Source organism: Taudactylus pleione, unplaced genomic scaffold (assembly GCF_031769625.1).
Source record: "Taudactylus pleione unplaced genomic scaffold, aTauple2 ptg000845l, whole genome shotgun sequence".
NCBI lineage: Eukaryota > Metazoa > Chordata > Amphibia > Anura > Myobatrachidae > Taudactylus > Taudactylus pleione.
The window spans coordinates 6108553-6134063 of NW_028285247.1; the positions used below are offsets into that span (position 1 = coordinate 6108553).

The 25511-nt window shown below is 42.7% G+C and overlaps 1 protein-coding gene across 3 annotated transcripts in view; it reads right to left on the bottom strand.

The window, feature by feature from the left end:
* The window catches only part of LOC148474443 (ubiquitin thioesterase otulin-like), a 62933-nt gene that overhangs the window by 25909 nt on the left and 11513 nt on the right, over positions 1-25511 (bottom strand). For all 3 annotated transcript variants that reach the window (XM_088458618.1, XM_088458619.1, XM_088458617.1), the window contains exon 4: positions 11382-11467. In XM_088458618.1, the coding sequence (XP_088314744.1) occupies positions 11382-11467 (86 nt within the window). The remainder of the gene's footprint in view (positions 1-11381; positions 11468-25511) is intronic.

Consider the following 25511-nt stretch of genomic DNA (forward strand, 5'->3'; position numbering starts at 1 on the left):
TATAATGATTTGATAAAACTAAATGTAATTACATCTACATGGACTCACTTTATCGCAATATTATAAGGAAAAGTTGATACCTAGGGGATTTCGTATACGCAACTAACCTACTATAGGTCGAACAAATGCTAACTTTTGCAAACAGTGGTGTCAGATATTAAATGATTGCTCACTACAGTTGATGGTTCTTGTGATAGAACAGGTGAATGCTGATATTGAGTTACTTGATAAAGAAATAGCTGCCTGTGAAAGTACAGGCTTGGAAATTTTAAAAGCAGACACATCGATTGACTGGCTGTCCAAAGTGGATAGTGCCATTGATGTGTTTTATAATGATTTATTGGCTTTCAAAAAGATCAAATATGAGAGAGTTAAAGAAGATTATAAAGATCTAAAGGTGTATGGATGGATTCAGGGGTAGGATTCTAGGTTTCAGTGGTGTTAAGTACAGAAGGAGTAGATCTGATAAGGTATTTTCCAAATTGGATACTTCTACCTCGACCAGCGATTCCAATCAATCTCAGGTTTTTCCGAAAGGCAGCACTACTCGGTCCAAAATCAAGGGTCAGCGAGGAAGAGGCCGTGCAGAAGGGGTGGGAGGAGACATTATAAACAGAAGAAATCAAGGGATGAGGAGGAGGGGGAAATCCTAATCTTTAATTTATCCGACTATACACCCTCTACAGCTAAATTGTCTGTTCTCTCTAAGGGTCTTTCTTACGTGAGAACATACACACAACAGCCTTTTGATTTTGAGGTGGAACTTTATCGTTTTCAATGATTATTAAAATTAAAGCATCACTTTGCCAAACATTGTCCACCCATGACTGAGACTTCTAAATTTAAACCAAAAAGTATCTTTGACCCCCCCGCACGAACCCATTTATCGAGACCTTCATACGTTTGGTTAAACGTGATATTTTACAGTTTATGGATCAACAGAAACTATCATACTCTAACCTTACTAAAGTGCAACATACAGCCATTAAGACATTAAGAGAAAATTCTGAAATTATAATACGACTTTTGGATAAGGGAGGGGGTGCTTTTAAATAAAAATGATTATGTGTCTGAGATCTTAAGGCAACTGTCTGACACACTTGGTTATGAGGCTCTTACCTAAGACCCCACTTACATCTATAAAAAGAAAATTGATGCTTGATACAATTAGGCTTAGGTAATGGATGGATTGATGAACCTACCTCTTTCTTTTTTGACCCAATCACATCCAGGGGTTCCCATCATTTATGCTTTACCCAAGGTAAAACCTCCAGGTAGGCATATCATCTACTTCTGCGATTCCCTTTGTCAGCCTCTCTCACAATTCATTGACTTCTGGCTTCAACCAGTGGTACAAAATACAGCATACTATTTAAAAGATACTTCAGATTTAATTGGGAAGTTAGATATACTAGGATCTCTTCCTGAATCCTCCATACTGGTCACGCTAGTCATTACTAGCCTTTATACAAACATAGAACATGTGGAGGGTCTGAATGTGGTCAGGAGCCTGGTGTCCAGCAGTCCTCATTATGAAGGACCTAATGTCGAATACCTTATGTTACTCATGGAAATAGTTCTGACCAAGAACTGTTTCCTGTTTGAGAATTTTTTCTCAAAGAGGGACTGCGATGTGGTCCAATATGGCCCCATCATATGCAAATCTTTATATGCATATGTATGAGAGTCAATATATTATGGCCAATGATTGCTATGCGTCTCACAGTTTTTTATGTGAGATACTGTACACTGATGATTTATTGATGTCTTGGACTGGGGGTACTAGAATCCTGACTGAATTCATAGAGCACCTCAACTCTCTACAGACCACCATCAGATTCACGCTCACCTTTAGCGATGTGACTGTAAACTATCTTGATGTTTGTATCTATAAGTGTGATAATAAACTGTCCACAAATATATACAGAAAGCCAACAGACAAAAATACTTTTTTGGCAGCGAATAGTTTTCATCCTCTACCATTGAAGCGAAGTCTATCTCATTTATTGAGGGTTGTCCGTATCACTTCTGACTCTGAGGAAATCTCTTCTGCACTACAGGAAATGGGAAAGAAATTCTTGGATAGAGGCTATCCTGCCAAAGGTATTAATTAAGCCATTGCACATTGTCGTGGACTCACTCAAACACAAGCTTTAGTGAGTAAGAATTGTGGAGAACAATCTCAAAGGCTAACATTTATATCTACATATTCTATTGCATCACAGCATATACGTGATACTGTCCTTAAGCATTGGCATATCATTCAATCAGATGAGACTATTGGACAATTTTGTTCTGAAATACAGATGTTCTATTACAAAAGGAGCAATAACCTTAAGGATGTAGTGGCAAAGTCTGATATAGGACCGATTATAACTAATAATTGGCTGAGACCCAAACATGGAAGTTTCAGATGCCATGGGTGTGTAAATTGCCAATATACTGGCACACACTTCATAAATCCGAGAAATGGCAAGAAATACTTGATTAAACATCATCTTACCTGTGACAGTCATTACGTTGTTTATGTCATTACTTGTCAATGCTCTAATTCTATGTAGGCAAAACTATACGCCTTTTAAAAGAAAGAATTGCCCTTCATCGTTCTTCTATATAAAAAAAAAGCTTTAATTGGAGTAGACAGCAACACACCTCCTGTTGGTAGGCATTATGCCCTTTGTAAACACACATTAAGGGATTGGCAGTTTCTACCACTGGACCATATTCCACCTCTCAGGAGAGGAGGTGATCGAGGCAGAGCCTTATTGCAGAGAGAATCATATTGGATACATCAATTGAATACAGTGTCACCATATGGTCTTAATGAGGGACTTTTGCTAAACTGCTTTTTAGAATTACTACTATAATATCTACTGTATTGACGAATCTGATGGTGGTGGTCTAATTTGGTTTAATTGGACCATTGACAATTCAATTGTATATTTACTTTGCTGTTTTTTTTTCTTGATTTTCTTTTTTGGTTGATACATGTTTTACACATCTTTTTTTATATTTGGTATACATTTTGTCTATATGTACTGATTCCACAAATCAACTAAGCCCCCTATTCTATCATGTGATTGTGTGTGCTATGTTGTGTGAAATGTCATTGTACCTGCTGATATTGGTCCCAGTGTGGCGATTATGATAAACGTTGTTACTCTTCATATAGTTATGATATTGCACATAATTACCAAACTTTACACCAGATGTTGAGGCATTTGTTGCCTTAACGACGGAGGGGGGGGGGGGTGACTTCCGGAGCTCGCTGGTGCAGCGGACACACCCCCTCCGGCTATTTCCTATGGTGTTTGAGGGTAACTAATGGTACTCTTCTATTAATGTATTTGACAATTGATTAGGTATACTTACCGGATTGTTGATCTATTAAATGACTACTGTCTAGACGCAAAATATAATTTCAGTTTTTCTATTGTTGTGGCATTCCATTGCTGTGACAATGGGGAGCCACTTCCGGTGCCCGTGGGTGCATCAGGCGTACAGCTTTTCTGCTATGTCCTATACTGATTGAGGGGAACCAATGGTACTGCTCTACCAGTGTATTTGATACAGGGTTGTTAAATGATCATTGTTCATACCCACATTCTCCAAGGCTGTTTGCCGGGAGACGCGCAAAGACACTTCCGGTTTCTGCTGGTGTCTATGAGACTCCGGCGCATAGCGAGTGTGACTGTATATGTGTGTGATTCTTCTCAGGGGAGCTTATTGCTTGTTTGTAGGGGCTGGTACATATAGACGCTTGGGATGCTGGATCAGTTGTGCTCCTGCCGACAATGAACTCACACTGAAACAGCTGTCGAGCTGATCCAGTTCTCATGAGGGGAATGTGCCACTGATAAGTATCAGTTTTCTTTGCCACTACTAATGATATGCCTTGCTTACATTTTGCTGCTATGTTGTGAATATAATCTGCTCCCCTCATTGTTTTTGCACTTTGGAATGCACTTTATGGATCTATAAAATTGGTATATATTTAACCGTGGATGTGCTGGCTCCTTTTTTCTTGCTGCAACATTATTATGTGCACTGCACTCCATTTTTCATTTGAGCATGTGCCGTTTGTCTAAATAAGAAATATTATATATATGATAAAAGAGATTAAAATCTCTGAAACGTTGACCGTGACACTGGAGTGAGAGTCTCCATTCTTTTACTATGCTGCAATAACGAGTGCCGTCCATACACTACATTTGGACTTACCTAAGGAAGGGCACCGTTTCAAGATGTATTGTTTTCTTCTTGGGAGTGCCAAGTAATTCGAATACATGCATATTATATATATATATATATATATATATATATATATATATATATATACACATACATACATACACACACACACACACACATATATACATACACACACTAATACAAACACTATATTAAAAAAAAATATATATATATATTATATAAATAAAACAAGAAGCAAGACGGCAATCTGTGGACTTAAAACAAAACAACCCAACATCAGGATATGATGACAGGTTGCAATAAACGAGATATGTAACAGGGAAAAATGGGGAGACGGGAAGTTTCTTGAGCACTGGTACAAAAACTCAAAGAAATCAAACAGCATGTATGGCAAATATATTCCATGAAAATGAATTTATTATGTATAAATACCCTGAATCCAGTCATAGAAATGTTCCAAAGAGTAAAAACTAAGTAGGTAAAAGGTAAAGTAGTAGAAAAAGAAACAGTACTCTCCTGGTTGGGGTACTTATCCACCAAATAAAAGAATGTTTAAAGTAGAAAGCGTAACCTTTCTTATACACAATAGCAAAATGAAGAAAAATAAAATGTTACACATGAAACCAAAGACAACATATAACTAAAATTAAAAGTACATGTGTGATACGTCACCTCTGTTATAAAATCTCAGTGATAACAGTTCTGGGTTATAGTGGTGCTGAAATAATACACAATTATCTAGGTCCAGAGCACATGTACCAAGGTGTATGGTAAAGACATATAAATATGTAGTGTCCTAAATCCATAAAATAATAATCTTGTGATGTTTAGGAACAAGGCAAACAATCAAAGCATAAACATGTACTCTTTTAAAAATGATGAACAGCAAATAGATATTCAATAAATGTATTAGTACATATCCAAATACAATAAAACCACAAAATTGGGGAAGAGAGAATAATTATTATCTATCCCCTGGCGAAAATAAGATAATAATTCAGCAAAATTAACCAGGTAAATCCTGTTTTAATATCAGTAACAACCACCACAAACAACAGACTTTAATCCCTAATACAGTATATTGGTAATTGTAGCATACATACAAAAATGAATGCCTGACAGTGATCCACTCTGAATAATTTGTGGAGCAACCCTCTATGACATCATGCTATTTATAATATGCATTTAGGGAGTACAGATCAAAGTGATCAGGTTTGCAGAGTGAAAATGAAAGAAAGAAATACAAAGATATCCTGATTTATCAAAAACCACAAATGGCTGCTGCATGTCGTGTTATTTGCAGTGAATGACACGTGAGCGGACCTGCTATAATTGTGTACTGAAACAATGTCAGTGACATCTGCTGTTTGGTTAAGTCCTAAGCAGTGTGTCTGATACTCTCATTGGGTTTTGAATGTTGAGTTTCTGTATGTATGTGCTTGAGGTTTTAGTAGAACACTGTGGAAATTACAGCACATCTTCCTTTTTCGCAGATATTGAATAATAAACAGAACAAAATCACTACAATTTGAATAATGGAGAATACTGAAAAAATGGAAAAAACTGAGCTTGAGCCGTCATTAAATATCTGTAAATGAAGATGACGCCTACTGAGATTCACACTCAGGCTCAAGGAACACATTCATGGGAAGACGTGTGTCAGATAAGGATGTCATGACTGCTGTACAGGACTGATTCGAGGACCAATCACCGGAATTTCTCCTAAACGAAATCAAGAGATTGGAGCACCGATGAGAGAAGTGTATTGAAGTAAATGGGGACTATGTTGAAAAATAAATGCCATTTGAACTTAACTACTTTTGGATCCACATATCATACCCCGTACTGTGCAAAAGTTTCATGCAGGTGTGGAAAAATTGCTGCAAAGTAAGAATGCTTTCAAAAATAGAACTATTAATAGTTTATTTTTGTTTTTCAAACAGCATTAATTCTTCAATTCTTCTAAGTACACTTGCACACAGTTTTTGAAGGAACTCGGCAGGAAGGTTGTTCCAAACATCTTGGAGAACTAACCACAGATCTTCTGTGGATGACTAACAAACCCTTAACCCTAAAACCCTAACTTTCTAGCACTAACCCCTAACTCTAATAGCCTAACACTATTACACAAACAACCCTTAACCACTAACAACCTAACTTAACCCCCGACATTAACCTAACCCATCACGAACCCAAAAATGGCAGAATAGATGGGCCATATGGTTCTTATCCGCCATTAAATTCTATGATGCAGGCTTGTTCAAATCCTTCCGTCTCTTCATGCAATCCCAGACAGACACGATGATGTTGAGATCAGGCCTCTGTGAGGGCCATATCATCACTTCCAGGACTCCTTGTTATTCTTTACGCTGAAGATAGTTCCTAATGACATTGGCTGTATGTTTGGGGTCGTTGTCCTGCTGCAGAATAAATTTGGAGTCAATCAGACGCCTCCCTGATGGTATTGCAAGATGAATAAGTGCCTGCCTGTATTTCTCAGCATTGAGGACATCATTAATCCTGACCAAATCCCCAACTCCATTTGCTGAAATGCAGCAAGGAACCTCCACCATGCTTCACTGTTGCCTGCAGACACTCATCATTGTACCAGGCTCACTGCACCATGTCTCCAGACTCTAAAATATTTGCCTGAAGAGACTTAGGCCCTCATTCAGAGCCGTACGCTCTGAGCAGAGCGCACGCTCTGAATGAGGGCCGCCCTCCACCCACAGCCTATACGAGCGTGCAGTTTGATGGCCGCGATGGTCGTGACCATCGCGACCATCGAAACTGCGAGCCGAGCCTGCGGTTGAGGTTTTCAACCGCAAGGCCCGAAGTGATTTTGGCTCTATCAGAGCCAAAATCACTCCCACTGACATCACTAGTGATGTCAGTGGGCCGGCTTCTGACGGTAGGCGTTCCCTTGGGAACGCCCCCGTCAGGGAGGCACGCCCCCGGCACGCCCATCAATCAACATCGACAGCACGCCCCCTTTGATCAGACACAACGAGCGAAGGACTTTCCTTCGCTCGTCACGTCTGGCGCATGCGCACGACGGAGCTCTCGCCGTCGTGCGCATGCGCAGTGCACAACATCGACCCACTTGCGAGCGGACAGCCGCTTGCGAGTGGGTCTGAATCAGGCCCTTAGTTTCTGGTTTTCTCCACATCTGGACTACGGAATCTGAGGCGCCTAGTTCTTCTAAGATCCTAGTTTCAAAGGCACAGAATAATTTAACCAACAGCTGTCCTGACAAACAATCATCCTCTAAGACAAACCGGTCCTGTTGAAATAGAGGTCCAGTGAATGAGTAAGCATGGGTATTTGTGGAAATGTACCAGATGAAGATATAAAGAATTTACTATAAGACTATTGGATCGCTGATTTTGCACTTGGCATTCTTGTTGCAGGACCAAGATGCCATAAGTCTATCTGACAGACCCCACACCTCACAACCAAACTTCTCAAGCTTCTGGACAATTTCCCTGGAGGGATAGACTGGCAACTCACCAGTCCTCCTTCCCATTCTCTATTTCCAAAATAAAAGACTGCAGATAACACTGGAATATGAACTTCTGCTTAAGAAAAGACCTGAACAGAATCACTCATCGCCAGGGAACTACTGTCCCTCCCTGTTGAATTATATGCATGCTACTTGCTTTAGCGTTGTCTGAATGAATTCTAACAGTCATTCCCTGAATAGGAGATTGAATAAAGCACAATGTATTTCAAACTGCTTTTAGTTCTAGCAGATTGATTGGAAGCCTAGTTTCCCAATTACAGCACCTGGTATGACCAGGTGGTCTCCCATCCAAGTACTAACCAGGTCCAACGCTGCATATATTCCAAGATCATCAAGATTGGGTATTTCCAGTTTTGTGTGGGTCATCTGGACCAGAGTCCCCGAAATTATGGTTCCAACTAATCGCCTCCCACACTGGAAACTGGCATCTGTCGTGCTATAAACTCAATCCTGGATGAGGAACTCCTGACTCTATACAAGTTCTCTGACCAGGTACAACAGCGGAAAGTGAAGACGGTGCAGTGTATTGAACTGTAAGTAGTACCTAAATAATATACACTAAACACAGCAATTGACCATGGTGTGAACATTCAGCAGCTATAATTAATATATCTCAAGTACTAAACATAAAAAGAATGGAGCTATTGAAAAAACTACTACTACAAAAAAGAAAACAAAAAAAAACTATAAAATGTGTATGAATGGTAATTTAATTAAAAAAAACAATCGGTGTAAACTATTGAGGCCTTGTGGGAATGTAGAAACAACTAGGAGTGAGTCTCTCCAGATTGAATAAGTTTCCAGATCTGAGGTGAGGTATGGGATCCTTCCTGGATGACCATTTGCATCTCAATGAGAAAATCCAGATGTGTGTCCGCCTCGTGACTGCAGCCTATGCAGACTTGTGTTTGACAGGTGGGCGTCACAATGGAAAAGTGGAGCGCCTTTAATGCGGAAGTGGGCAATAAGCGTTCCTCCAGCTGTTGTTCAACTACAAATCCCAGCAAGCCTTGCAACAGTTTTAGCATGGCCAAATAGCAAAACTGTGGCAGGGCATGATGGGATGTGTAGTTCTACAACAGCTGTGGGGACGCTTATTGCCCACTCCTACTTTAGTGGAAGGTGCCAATAATTTGTGACGGATATGAATCCTGTAAGGAGATGTCACCAGGAGTAGGAATCAACACAAATCTTGAACCCTATGGGTGTTGGGTCACTATATCCAAAATCAGTGAGGAAAGAAAGGATTTAAATTTCTCAGGTGTACCCCCAAAATGTGAGTCCGCCTTAACACGTTTTCACTGGATAAACCAGCTTCATCAGAGGCAAGTTCTCTGACCGGGTCTACCATAGAAAAGACTGTTTTGTCTCTGGTAAAAGATGATCATACGAGACGGTCACCAAGGGGTTTTTTTTTTTTGCAAACAAGCTCTTAGAATGTATATTGGTCTCTTAGAATGTATATTGGTACACCCAGAAATAACACTTTAAAAATATGATGGGAGTGGATTTTGAATACTAAAACCTCATGCACTGATTGTGAATCATCTTGAGTTGTTGCTGTCGGACGTCCACTGCCCTTAGCACACACAGAACATACACATGCCAAATATCATTTTAATCAGCAAAGTCTACTCGCATTGATGTATTTGCTGTGAAAAAGACACACGGAAAGACACTCTGCATGAGTAACCTCGCACGGGACTAGACGCGAATAGAAGGCCAGTTTAATATATATACATACACACAGTTACACACCAGCTAACCTAAGTGCTGACCTATTCCTTTTAGCACTTCAAAGTGGTTGGAGGGGAGGAGCTTATATAACCAAAGAGTTAACCAATTAAGTGCTGGCACCTCAACCCTCACAAAACTCCATGGTCAAAAAGTGTCCCCCAGATGGATGAAGGAGAAAAGTAAATTCAATTTGCACTGCACTCATTAAATCGTCCATGTGATTGGCTGCTGTGTGTTACAGTATGTTTGTACTATTGTTACCACGTTATCACGGCTATAAAAAAAATACTATATATAAATGGAAAATGCCTGCACGGAAACACTTATCTCTAATAAAAATTGCATAGTTCAATAGATTGTACTTGAACTAAGCTATGAGTATATCAATTAAAAACATCTTAATGGTATTTTAACAACTTGCCTGGCATGGTCGTATCAGATACAACCATACCAGACTGGGCTTTCCCTGACATGGTCGTATCTGATACGACCAGTCAGAAAAGCTCTATGGGCGGCTGCTGGAAAATCATTTTCTAGCAGCCGCCAATCACAGAGGGACCTCCCGGTCCCTCTGCACACTTTGCCCCTCCCCGTGGGATCGGCCAGCCCAGCGCCGGCGAACCCCCCCCCCCCCCCTGGCGGCTGCCGAGAGGGCAGGGTGGAGAAGACAGCGCTGTCCTTCTCTCCCTCCTCCAGCAGTTAGCAGCAGCCGACAGGGCAGAGAAGGCAGCGCTAACAGCGCTGTCCTTCTCTCCCTCCAACTCCTGGCTAGCAGCAGCCGCCGTGCAGGGAAGGTAGCGCTGTCCTTCCCTCACTCCACCATTGATAATAACCCCACCCCCATGAATAAATCAGAGCCCTGGCCATAATATATGTGTGTGTGTGTATATATATATATATATATATATATATATATATACACACACACACACGCGTATATTGATGGCAGCTCCCAACCGATGTTTCTATCGATGGCCAACAGTACTATAAAGCATACAAATTGCCATTTTTCTGGTATACAGCGCTTAAAATTTTTTTTTTTTTTTTATAGAAAATCGTGTTGGATAAGTTTTAAAAAGCTGTTCCTGACCTAATTCAATCATAAAAAAACCCGACAATTTCGGAGCGGTTTTTGGAGAGAGAATTCGTCAGTTAAGTGGTTAATCAGATTATGTTAAATATTTCTCATTAGTAAAACAAGATCAATTGGTGCCCAAATATACTGTTTTAATTATAATTCAGAAATCAAAAGAAGCTATGAATATACTAATTGAAATACACTTTAAGCATATACAAACAGAAATTATTTTCTTCGTGTAATTCTAACATGTATAGTAAGAAAATTGTATTCCTTGATGTTTGCACATGCATAACTATTTGAATGTAATGCTGGGTACTCACTGGCAGATATATTGGCCGATCAATTGAACAGCGAATATCGGGTGCCCGTCGGCCAGTGTGTACCAACAATATGACTGTAAATGACGGTGTTCACAGAAATATCGCGTTGGCTGTGCTGCACAGGCGGTACTGCCAGTACACTTGCAGCAGAGGTCGCAGGGAGGGGGGACGTGATGAGACCCCCGGCCAGTAGGACACGCGACCAGATGACGGTTGTTCAGTGTGTATGAACAAACATCTGCAGATATATCTTTTAGGTGTGTACTCAGCATTGCAAGATGCCTTTTTACTTTGGGACAACAGCAAGGGCTGTGACCTATGACCATTAATATAAAGGGCATTAATTGTACTAATACAATCTGGCTTAGCTATGTTTTCCCTAGTGTGTGTATAAAAACTAAACATATGCACAGTGTTAGAAATGGAGGATAAGAGACGGAGAAGACATAGGACAGGACTGAAAAGAATGTGTTGACAAGAGAAGAGGGAAAAGCAAACTCTTCTATACCTTTAGATTCTTTTTCAACTGTAGCAGCTACTTTCTGTTTCTTTTCTTTTTCAATTTCCTCTTCACCACGATAAAGGTCTTCATCACTAAATTCATGATAAATTTAAGGGAATAAATTATATTTACATCTATAATAAACCATTAACCCCCCCTCAAATGTACAGGATAATGTTTCCTCCTTATCCCATCTAGAACAGCTTTCTATAAATGTACACATGCATATACTGTAGCACTGCCCTCCGTCACAATCTTATTCAGGAGCTGGCCATACTATAGCCTGTGTGTACAGCCTGCTCTCCGGTGCATTATAAGATGCACATTATCAGCTGTGAACAGTATTGTACACACACAGTATATGCTTTCCTTCATTAAACATTGGAGGAGGCAAACTACAGATAGAGGGTTCAATAAGGAGTCTCAATGAAGCTAGCAGGAGCTTCAGGACAGGTCAATGCCAAATGCTAAATATTACAGCCATGAGAATTGGCCTTTATGTGGCAATACTTATATTTTATGAGTATCCATATCAAAATGAATCATCTGGTCATACGACTAATGAGAAACAAAGGGTGCAGAGATATATGCAGAGTTTTCGGTTTTTATTTATTTAAGCAATGTGGTCACAAGCCACTTGCACCCCAGGCCTGGGAATGGCGAGTGTAGATCTTTACCCCAAATCTGGGAGTGGCGAGTGCAGTGGATTTCTGACTTTGTATATTTGGTTAATTTTTAATTAACCTTTTGTGATCACAGCTTTCTCATGCACCCCTGTGCAAGCTCATTTATAATAACCTGTGTCAGCTGCCTTTTTGATAGTATGTTAGAAGCGATGTTTGGTGACTGCCTTTAAAAGCCATTAGTTGGCAGGTGAGCTTTAAACCAGTTAACATTTTTTCAGTTTAAACTCTGTGATAGCAGCTACCCGGTTTCCATAAGTGCAGCTACCAGGTTTCCATAAGTATGACAGATAGTGTAGGACCTGCAGAGAAGTTGGATCCCGTGATGTGGGTTGCAGGCTTAAATGCATTGATCAATCCATGAACCAAAACCCCATTATTTATTTATAAATTATTGAGAGTGATTTAACAATGGTGAGTGCTGAGTTTCCAGTTTATATTATATATTTGTGGCACTTTCGTCAGGACAAAAATAGAAGTGAACATCTTACCTTAAATAAACAGCATGTAACACCCAGTGCTCATAGCGCTTCTGGAAGCGGGACACGCAACCCGGTTCGGCGGCACACAAAATGTGACATCATCACTGATGACTCACAACAGTGCTCCCATCACCATGACTACAAATAGGACTGAAAGAAAAAATAAACAGAAAAACGCACATTAAATAATGAATTAAAGTACTACTGCACACACAATATGTATGTCTAAATAAACTACGCAGAAAACTGAATACAGTTACACACAATAATAATCTATACCAATGCGGACCAGATATTCTTAAGTTATAAACACAACTGGACATATTCAAGTTATAAGCTGTACTGTAAACCCAAGTGGTCCTTCAGTCCCCTGGGAACAAGGGTCCCTAATTGAACAATCCACTCAGTTTCCCGGCGCAGTAATTTTGCTGCACGATTACCCCCACGTATGGATGGCGGTATGTGATCAATCATATGGTATCTTAAAGATGTTAACGCATGAGGTGCAAGACGGAAGTGTCGAGCCACAGGTTGCTCACTATTACCCTGACTGATAGCGGTGCGAATAGCTGAGCTATGGGCTGTCATACGTTCTTTAAAGGTACGCTCAGTTTTCCCTATGTATGACAGCCCACAGGGGCAAATTATTTGGTAGACAACAAATTTGGAATTGCAAGTTAGACGATGATGAATATAGAATGTTTTACCCGTATGGGGATATTGGAATGGATTTCCAGGTATCAAAAACTGGCACGTAGAACACGTGCACTTGAAACAACCCAATTTAGTGTTTAAAAAACGTACTGTTTTTCTCATGTCAGTTCTAACTAGCATGTTCCGCAAATTTCTACCACGTTTATAGCATGGCATGAGTTTAATATCTTTTAAAGGTAAATCCGCATCAGACTGAATAAGGGGCCACAGTTTTTTAGAAATCCGATTGATGATATCACTGGCAATATTGAATTCCATAATCCATGGAAGCCTATGAGTATTGGAGGATACAGGTTTCTTTACTAATAAACTTTCTCTATCAAGTTGGAGAGCTTTACGTTTAGCATCCATCAAGAGCCCAAACGGATATCCACGTTCTAAACATTTTTGTACCATCTTATCCATTTCTAGCTCTGCAATATTAGGATCAGATGTAATTCTTCTTATCCTCACAAACTGTGAATATGGCAACCCTCTCTTAAGAGGATGGGGGTGAAAGCTATCAATATGGAGAAGATTATTCCTATCCGTGGGTTTTGAGTATAGGTTTGTAGAAATGTAACCGTTATTTATGGAGATCTGAACATCCAAAAAATGTATCTGACAATCACTAATCTCATAACTCAATTTGACTGGGTGTGTTTTAGCATTATGGGCATCAAAGAAGTAAATTGTTCTTTAGTGCCTTGCCAGAAAATGAATACATCATCTATGTATCTACAAAACAATACAATCTTAGCGGCAACAGTCGTATTATTAAAGAAAATATCTTGTTCTACTAGAAACATGTAAATGTTGGCGTACGATGGGGCCACATAGGACCCCATCGCACAGCCAACCTGTTGCAGAAAAAAATTGCCCATCATATAGGAAGAAATTTCTGGTCAAAGTCATCTCAAGTAATTCCATACAAAAATTAATATCTGGACCTATGAGAGGGTTGCCATATTCACAGTTTGTGAGGATAAGAAGAATTACATCTGATCCTAATATTGCAGAGCTAGAAATGGATAAGATGGTACAAAAATGTTTAGAACATGGATATCCGTTTGGGCTCTTGATGGATGCTAAACGTAAAGCTCTCCAACTTGATAGAGAAAGTTATTAGTAAAGAAACCTGTATCCTCCAATACTCATAGGCTTCCATGGGTTATGGAATTCAATACTGCCAGTGATGATATCAATTGGATTTCTAAAAAACTGTGGCCCCTTATTCAATCTGATGCGGATTTACCTTTAAAAGATATTAAACTCATGCCATGCTATAAACGTGGTAGAAATTTGCGGGACATGCTAGTTAGAACTGACATTACTGACATGAGAAAACCTGTAAGTTTTTTACACACCAAATTGGGATTGTTTCAAGTGCACGTGTACTACGTGCCAGTTTTTGATACCTGGAAATACATTCCAACAACCCCATATGGGTAAAACATTCTATATTCATCATCATCTAACTTGCAATTCTAAATTTGTTGTCTACCAAATTATTTGCCCCTGTGGGCTGTCATACATAGGGAAAAATGAGCGTACCTTTAAAGAACGTATGACAGCCCATAGCTCGGCTATTCGCACCGCTATCAGTCAGGGTAATAGTGAGCAACCTGTTACTCGACACCCCTGTCTTGCACCTCATACGTTAACATCTTTAAGATACCGTATGAATGATCACATACCGCCAACCATACGTGGGGGTAATCGTGCAGCAAAATTATTGCGCCGGGGAACTGAGTGGATTGTTCAATTAGGGACCCTTGTTCCCAGGGGACTGAAGGACCACTTGGGTTTACAGTACAGCTTATAACTTGAATATGTCCAGTTGTGTTTATAACTTAAGAATATGTGGTCCGCATTGGTATAGATTATTATTGTGTGTAACTGTATTCAGTTTTCTGCATAGTTTATTTAGACATACATATTGTGTGTGCAGTAGTACTTTCATTCATTATTTAATATGCGTTTTTCTGTTTATTTTTTCTTTCAGTCCTCTTTGTAGTCATGGTGATGGGAGCACTGTTGTGAGTCATCAGTGATGATGTCACATTTTGTGCGCCGCCGGACTGGGTTGCGTGTCCCGCTTCCAGAAGCGCTATGAGCACTGGGTATTACATGCTTTTTATTTAAGGTAAGATGTTCACTTGTATTTTTGTCCTGATGAAAGTGCCACAAATATACAGGCACTGAAACGTTGCCATTTAAAACTAGCTGTGTGAGAGTTTTATTGGATACTGGAGTGCTGCACCTTGTGAAGTTTTGTATGCCATTATTTGTGCGGGCACCCAGACTGTTACTGCAGCACAGGGAGAGCCAGACCATGTGGAAGTTTATACATATATGAAAAAAGGGGTGGAAAGGGCATGCGCCTAATAGTGTAAAATTTTGTGCAAGTGCTCTAAAAAGTAATGTGCGTATCAAATACACAATATTTATGGCTTATCTGAGACTTTGTCCCATTGAATCCAGCTGATGGGATGAGCCTGGAATTCCGGTGGCTGGAAAACCTCAATAGGAGGGGCTCCAAATAGAGCCAGAAACAAGAGAAGGAATATATAGTGTAGTACTTCCTTTTTGGTTTATAGAATAATATTAATAGATGTGAGTACCATATAAACTCTTGTAAGATAGCATATCCTGCATGTGGTGACACAGACATGCAGGCTGCCAGCTGCTGCTGAGGATACTGGGCCTGATTCAGACTTGGGAATAGAGTGAGATATCTCTCTAAACTGTGAACCTGAACAAACCATATTGCAATGCAACGTGTGTAAATACATAAATTTTTTTACATGTGGGGTAAATACTGGCTGCTTTTGCATGTAGCCCACAAATACTGCACAGCTTTATTATTACTCTACAATTTAGATGTTACTTTGGAAACACTCCTCCCAAATCTAAATCTCTCTGCACATTTACAATCTGCCCCACCTGCAGTGCAGCATGGTTTCACCAAGATGATCAGTTGAGAGAGAGATCTCACTCTATTCCCAACTCTGAATCAGGCCCACTGTACATCTTCAGTGCAAAATCTGCTGAGTTTCTTCATTTTCCCCGAGAACTGTTTGGTAAATGCTCCCAAGGAAGTACATAAGGACGTTCTATTGTCACATTTATTTGTGCCCATAACTGGCACGTGTGGAGGTATTCGGGGTACCACAGGACATTGGAGGAGTGACCGGGAACATATGTTTATATGCTATCTTACCGCTAGGCTGATTTAGCAGGGTGCTGCGCCCTGCCCTCCTTCTGGAGGACAAAAAGCGCCCTGCCCTCACCGTGCAGCGCTAAGACAACCTGCGGGTGCAGTCTTCACCTGCGGGTCGCAGTGTCCCGCGGGTGGGGAAATGTGTGGTGAATTGGTCACTGCCGATGAATAGACACTGGGTGCATGTGCCCGGCATCTATTCTAGCTGTCATCAGCGCTTGGGGGCTGCCCGGTGAGTTCATAAGTGACAGGCACGCCCCCAAGAGTGACGAAAAGGTGACGTGTCTTATAGACACACACCCCCTTCGGCGCGCACGGAAGTGCCCTCTCTAGCTCCGGCACCCTGCCTGCTGCCAGAGCTAGAGTGAACACTAAGTTTATATGGTACGCATATCTATAAATATTATTCAATGAACCAAAACAGAAGTACTACACTATATATTCCTTCTCTTGTTTCTGGCTCTATTTGGAGTCCCTCCTATTAAGGTTTCCCAGCCACCGGAATTCCAGGCTCATCTTATCAGCTGGATTCACCCGGTAAAGTCTCAGATAAGCCATAAATATTGTTTATTTGATACGCACATTACTTTTTAGCGCACGTGCACAAATATCTATAATTTATTTCATTATTAGGCGAATGCCCTTTCCACCCCTTTTTTCAGATCACATCCATCCGGTTGCCACACGGACACACGGAAAAGACTGCTTCCTCCTTTTACTAGAAGGACACACGTTACGAGGGTTGTTCAAAAAGTAATGCCTAAATGCTCACAACTCAAATTTTATTATAGATACAGATTTGAAAATTTGCAGTAAAATACTTTTAAGTCTTAGTAACAGAATGACTCGACTCAAAAAATTCACCATCTGCCCTCAAAACATTTTCTCCACCTCTCAACCCAAGCTGCGAATCCACTTTGGAAAAATTCCAGTGGTTGGTGTTTGACCCAGGAACGTATGGCGTTTTTAACAACCTCTAGGTCTTCAAAATGTTGACCCCGAAGACAGTATTTGAGAGGGCCAAACAGTTGAAAGTCAGAAGGGGCCAAATCAGGACTGCATGGTGGATGTGGCATTATTGCCCACCCCATTTTGGCAATGGCCCAGATGTTGCCATCGAAGTGTGAAGTCTGGCATTGTCGTGGTGTAAGATGACATTTGACAGTGGAATTGTTGACCTTTTTTCGCGGATGGCTTCTTTCAGCTTCTTAAGTGTAATAATGTATCGATCACTGTTGATTGATTGCTTTGGTTCCAAGTAATCGATGAGATTAACACCTCGGCAATCCCAGAAGAATGTGGCCATGACTTTGTTTACGGATCGCTGTGATTTAAACTTTTTTGGCCTAGATGAACTTGGGTGTTTCCATTGCTTTGATTGGGGATTTGTTGAAAGGTCATAAAGGAATACCCAGGTCTTATCTCCTGTAATGACAGTTTCCAAAAACATCTCAGGGTTGGCTTCAAAGTTGGTCAAAAGGTCATTGCACACTTCCACCCTCTGGGCCTTATGATCCCTGGTTAATTGCTTTGGAACCCATTTTAGCACACACTTTACGATATCCCAAATCATTGATTAGTGTTTTTACAGTGCCTGGCTACATTCAAGTTCACCACTGACATCTCTGATGGTCATACGATGGTCTTTCTGAATCATGGCATCGACTTTGTGTCGGTTCTCTGCTGTCACTGCAGTTGATGGTCTGCCACCACGAGGTTTGTCGCACACGGACGATTCTCCCGATTGAAAACGCTTTCTCCACCTTCTGACATTACTATAGTCAATTTTACGCTCACCATACACTTTTTTCAGTCTTCTGTGGATTTTTGTAGCACTGCAGCCTTCTTTTTCCAGAAATTCAATGATGTCTCTTTGTTTCATCTTGGATTCCATGGTATTTCTTGGGCTACCTAAACAAAAATACATATATAGCTAGCAGACATATTAAACTACAAACTGACAAAGTTTCAAATAAATATTGTATATTATTTCAGAGTTATGAGCATTTAGGCATTACTTTTTTGAACAACCCTCGTATTTGGACACAAACTCCATATAAATATATTTTGCGCCAGAGAAAAAAACATTCGGGGTGATTACTCTGAGCGCTGTCCTGGAACTACAATATATATTTAGATGTGTCCTACCTCATCTAGCCTCAATACATCACGTGGCGCAAGATGCTTAGCGCAACTGAGCTGCCAGGTCCTGGGCAACTCTTCTAACACTTGCCAATTTTTTTCGCAACCAGATGAGACTAGGACACACTAGAAGACTTTACTGATTAATTTGATATGCACCACTTATATTGGAAGCACAATGGAACTTGGCATGTAACAAAAGCTGCGGCCGTTGCATCATAGCACTTGGTATTTCTTCTTCGGGGTCCACAGCTATTACGTTGGGGTATATGGATGTATCCAGGCACCAAACAGTTAATACAAGCTCTCGGCTCCCAGGATGCACCAGGTCCTCCCCCCATATACCCCGCCCCTGGCTACAGGCAGTCAGTTTTTCTGTTTGGTGCGAGAAGGCACTGCACTGACAGTGGGACTGCTGAAGCAGCCCCATAGACAAGTTTTTTTTTTTTCCCTGAGCAGGCGGCACGTGCTGTGGATCAGCTGAGCGTCTGATGAGACGCACGGTCGCCTGCTCCATGTACCCACACCGGCGCCGCGACACTGGTTTGAGGCCGGTGATTTCGGTAGGGGCACAAGGCCCTGGGCCGCAACCGGGATGCAGGTAAGTGTGGTTGCGGTGGCTGCTGACGCCGTAGCCACGTAGCGGTCCGTCCTCCGACATGGAGACTGGCCGGAGGACTGCTGTAGTGAGGAGCCAGGGCAGTCTGCCTCCTACACTAGACCACCGGGACTTGATGTTCCTGACAGCCGGGGGAGCTAATGGCGGCGGCTATGTCAGTGAGCCAGGTGGATTCACACAGCATAGGGGAGGTTTGCTCTCCCCGGCTGCCCCTCCCCCAACCCTCACTCTGGCCCTCCCAGGTTCCCGCATCTGGGTTGCTCCTCCCAGCCACCAGCTACTTGAGTCAGCCAGACACCACTCCTGGGTGCTCTCCATGGCTGTTCACTCAGGAGATTGGGTCAATCTCCCTGTATGCCTCTCCCAAGGTGACTGGTCATACAGAGCTCCATATGCTACTAGGTTTTAGGCTGTTCGTAGTACATTGGGAGCTTAGATTGCATAGGCTCTGATAAAGGGTATTTATATATGCATTGTTTGTGACTTTTGAAAGCTGTGTGTGTTACAACTTTTAACCTATCACTGATGTTTCTCCCTATAGCCCTTTACTGCATGTGTGTGGGGTGGTTAGGGGGAAAACATTGTCACATGTGTTCTGTTGCATAAATAATTATATCTAAAGAATCTGATAGACAGGTGGCAGAGGCCCCTCTGCTGGTATCTTGTATGGCCTGTAAAGTGGGCTTGTCCCCTCAGCATTTTATACAAAATGGTCTGTGTGCTCACTGTTTTATGGAGTCACCACAGCAATCAGACTTACCAGCCTCGGGACAGGAGCCCCCTTGGGCTTCTTTTTCCCAGGTGGTGGTGGAACGATTGGCAGTTTCAGCGGCCCCAGTGATGACATATCATCTGCCGCTGCAACCAGCTATGTTTATGCCCCCTATGCTGCCATCCTGGATGGATATGTGTGCGCATGGGGGTCAGGTTATACCTTCATCTTCGGTAGCCTTTCAGCAGCAGCTACGAACAGCCAGATCAATGCAGCCAAGAACCAGAAGGCGTTCGGCCGCACGTGCAGGCCAGGCCACGGACTCCGACACGTCCTCTGAGGAGGGTGAGGAGGTGCATGTGTCCTCTCAGGATTCTCTTTCGGGAGAAGAAGGGGATCGTTTTCCGGTAGCTGATGTCCCTTAGGGCAGTCAAAGCAGTGTTGAACATTGATGAGGAAGAACCTTTGCAAAGAAAGGCGCCTGTATTTAAGTGCCAGAGAGTAGTGAAGGCAGAGTTTCCCAGATCAGAGTACTTGTCAGAGCTCTTGGGGGAAGCATGGAAAGTTCTGGATAAAAAATTCCATCGTACCAGAAAGGTTGCGGCTTTATACCAGTTTCCTTCGGAACAGTGTACTAAGTGGGAAGTTCTGCTGTCGGTGGACGCATATGTGGCACATCTGGTGAGGAGTGCCACATTGCCCATACCGTCTGCATCTTCTCTTAAAAATCCCACGGATAGGAGATTGGATGGCTGTCTTAAGGCAGTTTTCTCAATCTCAGGAGCAGCCACTCGCCCAGCTATGGCTACAGCTTGGGTTGCCAAAGCCATCGAAGAATGGATGAAAACTTTGGCGGAATCCCTGCCAGAATCGTCTAAGGAACAGCTGGAGATTGTCTCCTATGTCAAGGAGGCTTCATCCTATTTAGTAGAGGCAGCTTTGGATGCCGGGTTATTATCCGCCAGAGCATCGGCTGCCTCTGTTGGGGCACGCAGAGCCCTGTGGTTAAGGGATTGGAAGGCGGATGCTGGGTCTAAAAAGGCCTTGGAATCCCTTCCATTGGCGGGAGGCATCCTTTTTGGCACGGAGCTGGACAAAATTGTGGCTACGGTGACGTCTTCTAAAACAGCTGGGTTACCCTCAGCATCTGTTCCCAGGCTGGAGGGATCATCCTTTCGGCCGCAGGGGAAGGTCAGAGGTCAACCCTCAGTAGAGCCAGCTCTAGCAGAAAACCACTACCAAAAAAGCCCTGGCCGGTCTCCAAGTCCCAGGATAAGCCTGTGGCCTGACGGGGTGGGCCTCCCCCTGGGGGATCCTGGGGTAGGAGGCCAACTTCTTCGGTATTCAGACACCTGGCATCTCATAACAACAGATGCCTGGGTTCAGGAAGTGGTCTCCCAAGGTTACACTCTGACATTCTGGAGAAGTCCCCCCCGAAGGTTCTTTACCATAACCCAGCCAATGGGTTCGGTAAAGGCTTTGGCCCTACAACAGGCTATTCAGACCCTGCTGAGGGCAGATGTGATTATCCGGGTGCCAAGGAATCAGTTACGGAAGGGATTTTATTCCAACCTGTTCCTGTTTCAGAAACCATCCAGGATGCTTATCTGCATATACCAATTGCGCCATCCCACCAGCAGTTTCTGCGGTTTGCAGTGGGGCAGGATCACTTACAGTTTCAAGCACTGCCATTCGTTTTATCCACTGCTCCTCGGATGTTTACCAAGGAGATGGCAATAATAATAGCATGCCTCAGGCGCCAAGGCGTCAGAATTCTGCCATACCTGGACGATCTCCTGTTATTAGGGCAGTCTCCAGAGGAGTTTCTGTATCATCTCGAGTTGACGATCTCCTGTTTACACATGCACAGTTGGATCATAAACTGGAAGAAGTCATCACTCCAGCCAGTGCAACAGTTGGTACATTTGGGGGCATGCCTGGACTTCCTGGGGCAGAGAGTGTATCTGCCGGAGGACAAGATTGCAGCCCTGCAGTTGCGGATACGCAATTTGCTTCACAACAGATGAGTGTCGGTAAACTCGGCAATGCAGGTGCTGGGGTCGATGGTGTCCACCTTCAGCATGGTGGAATATGCCCAATTTCACTCCCGACCGTTGCAGCAGTTGCTCCTCTTACTCTGGAATGGGGAGTACCAATCAATAAGATCTCAGAGGATCCACCTCTCACCAGAGGTGCGGTTGTCCCTGTCGTGGTGGTTGCGGTCAGGCCATCTCAACCAGGGTTGCCCATTTTGGATATCGGAATTGGCACTCCTCACGACCGATGCCAGTCTTCGCGGCTGGGGAGTGGTGACAGGTCATCACACTTTTCAAGGAAAATGGACAGAGGAAGAGAGTTGTCTGTCAATAATTGTTCTGGAACTGAGAGCAGAATTCAGAGCATTGGTGCAAGCTCATGGGGATACTACACGGCAAACCTGTGCAGGTACAATCCAACAAGGTCACCACGGTGGCTTATCTCAATCGTCAAGGGGGCACTCGGAGTCGGGGGGCCATGGCAGAAGTGTCAGAGATTTTGCTCTGGGCAGATAGTCACCTTCCAGCAATATCAGTTGTGTTCATACCAGGAGTCCTAAATTGGGAAGCGGACTTTCTGAGTCGGCAGGATATACAGTCAGGTGCATAAATATTGGGACATTGACAGAATTTTCATATTTTGGCCTCTAATCACCACCACAATGGCTTTGAAATGAAACAAACAAGATGTGCTTTAACTGCAGACTTTCAGATTTCATTTGAGGGTAATTACATCCAAATCAGATGAATGGTGTAGGAATTACAAAGGTTTCTATATGTGCCTCCCACTTTTTAAGGGGCCAAAAGTAATGGGACAAATGAAACAATCCTAAATCTAATTTTCACTTTTTAATACTGTGTTGCAAATCCTTTGCAGGCAATTACAGCCTGAAGTCTGAAACGCATAGACATCACCAGACGCTGGGTTTCATCTCTGGTGATGCTCTGCCAGGCCTCTACTGCAAATGTCTTCAGTACCTGCTTGTTCTTGGGGCATTTTTCCTTCAGTTTTGTCTTCATCAAGTGAAATGCATGCTCAATCGGATTCAGGTCAGGGGATTGACTTGGCCATTGCATAACATTCCACTTTTTAGTCTTAAAAATATCTTTGGTTGCTTTTGCAGTATGCTTCGGGTCATTGTCCATCTGCACTGTGAAGCACCGTCCAATGAGTTCTGAAGCATTTGACTGAATATGAGCATATAATATTGCCCTAAACACTTCAGAATTCATTCTGCTGCTTTTGTCAGCAGTCACATCAGCAATAAATACAAGGGAACCAGTTCCATTGGCAGCCATACATGCCCACGCCATGACACTACCACCACCATGCTTCACTGATGAGGTGGTATGTTTTGGATCATGAGCAGTTCCTTTCCTTCTCTTCTCTTCCCATCACTCTGGTACAATTGATCTTTGTCTCATCTGTCCATAGGATGTAGTTCCAGAACTGTAATGGCTTTTTTAGATGTTATATGGCAAACTCTAATCTGGTCTTCCTGTTTTTGTGGCTCACCAATGGTTTACATCTTGTGGTGAACCCTCTATATTCACTCTTGTGAAGTCTTCTCTTGATTGTTGACTTTGACACATATACACCTACTTCCTGGAGAGTGTTCTTGATTTGGCCAACTGTTGTGAAGGGGTTTTTCTTCACCAGGGAAATAATTCTTCTGTCATCCACAACAGTTGTTTTCCGTGGTCTTCCGGGTCTTTTGGTGTTGCTGAGCTCTCCGATGCGTTCTTTCTTTTTAAGAATGTTCCAAACAGTTGATTTGGCCACACCTAATGTTTTTGCTATCTCTCTGATGGGTTTGTTTTGATTTTTCAGCCTAATGATGGCTTGCTTCACTGTTAGTGACAGTTCTTTGGATCTCATATTGAGAGTCGACAGCAACTGATTCCAAATGCAAATGTCACACCTAGAATCAACTCCAGACCTTTTACCTGCTTAACTGATAATGAAATAACGAGGGAATAGCCCACACCTGTCCATGAAATAGCTTTTGAGTTGATAGTCCCATTACTTTTGACACCTTAAAAAGTGGGAGGCACATACAGAAACCGTTGTAATTCCTACACCGTTCACCTGATTTGGATATAATTACCCTCAAATTAAATCTGAAAGTCTGCAGTTAAAGCAAATCTTGTTTGTTTGATTTCAAAGCCATTGTGGTGGTGAATAGACGCTAAAATATGAAAATTCTGTCAATGTCCCAAAATTTATGCACCCGACTGTAGACGTGGGAGAGTGGGTTCTATCGACAGATATTCTGAGCCTGGTTGACAGATGGGGTCTTCCAGAGATAGACCTCATGGCCTCAAGGCACAACCACAGGTTGCCCAGGTACGGGTCCAGAACCAGGGATCCATTGGCTGAATTCACAGATGCGCTGACAGTAAGGTGGAGTTTCGGGCTAGCGTATCTCTTCCCGTCTCTGGCTCTTCTACCTAGGGTCATCAGGATGGTCAAGCAGGAAAACAGTGTGGAGATACTGATAGCTCCTGCTTGGCCCAGGCGCCATTGGTTCACCGATCTAGAGTCTCTCCGTGGACACTCCGTGGCCTCTTCCTGTAAGGCAGGACCTGTTAGTTCAGGGTCCCTGCTTGTACCCGGATCTTCCTCATCTGTCTTTGATGGCGTGGCTCTTGAGGTCTCCGTCCTCAAGACAAAGGGCTATTCAGATTCACTGATACAGACAATGTTAAAAGGCACGAAAGCCTTCCTCGGCCCGCATTTATTATAGGATTTGGCACTCATTCTTTCAGTGGTGTAAACTGAGGAAATATGACCCGAAGGTGTTTAGGGTCTCCCGAGTGCTTTCTTTTTTTTCAGTCGGGTTTAGAGCGGGGTCTCCGTCTAGCCTCCCTGAGAGTTCAGGCTTTTGCACTCTCGGTCTGGTTTCAGCGCAGGATTGCCCCCTGCCTGATGTGAGGAAATTTTTTCAGGGTGTTCTGAGGGTTCAGCCTCCCTTTGTCCCTCCGGTGGCTCCGTGGGATTTGACGTTAGTTCTCAGGGCTTTACAGGCTCCCCCTTTTGAACCCTTGAAATCAGTAGACCTTAAGTGGATGACAAAGAAGGCAGTTTTTCTTCTTGCCATTGCTTCAGCCCGTAGGGAATCTGACTTGGCAGCTCTGTTGGTCCGCTTTCCTTTTTTGATATTCCATCAGGATAGAGCGGTGCTGCGTACTAGAGCAGGATACTTTCCTAAGGTGGTATCATGGTTTCATATAAATGAAGAAATTGTGGTTCCAGCTTTTCAGGCTTCAGGTCTCTCTGTAGGTGAGGCTTCCCTGGATGTTGTTCGTGCGCTACGTATTTATGTGGATCGCACCAACAGCTTGAGGAAGTCCTATTCTCTCTTTGTTCTGTATGGCTGTCATAAGCCCGGCTGGCCAGCCAATAAACAGACCTTAGCAAGATGGCTTCGTATGACAATATCGCAGGCATACACTCAGGCCGGTTATATGGTGCCAGACTCAGTTACGGCACATTCGACTCTGTCAGTGGGACCTTCGTGGGCAGCCCGCTGGGGCGCCTCTGCG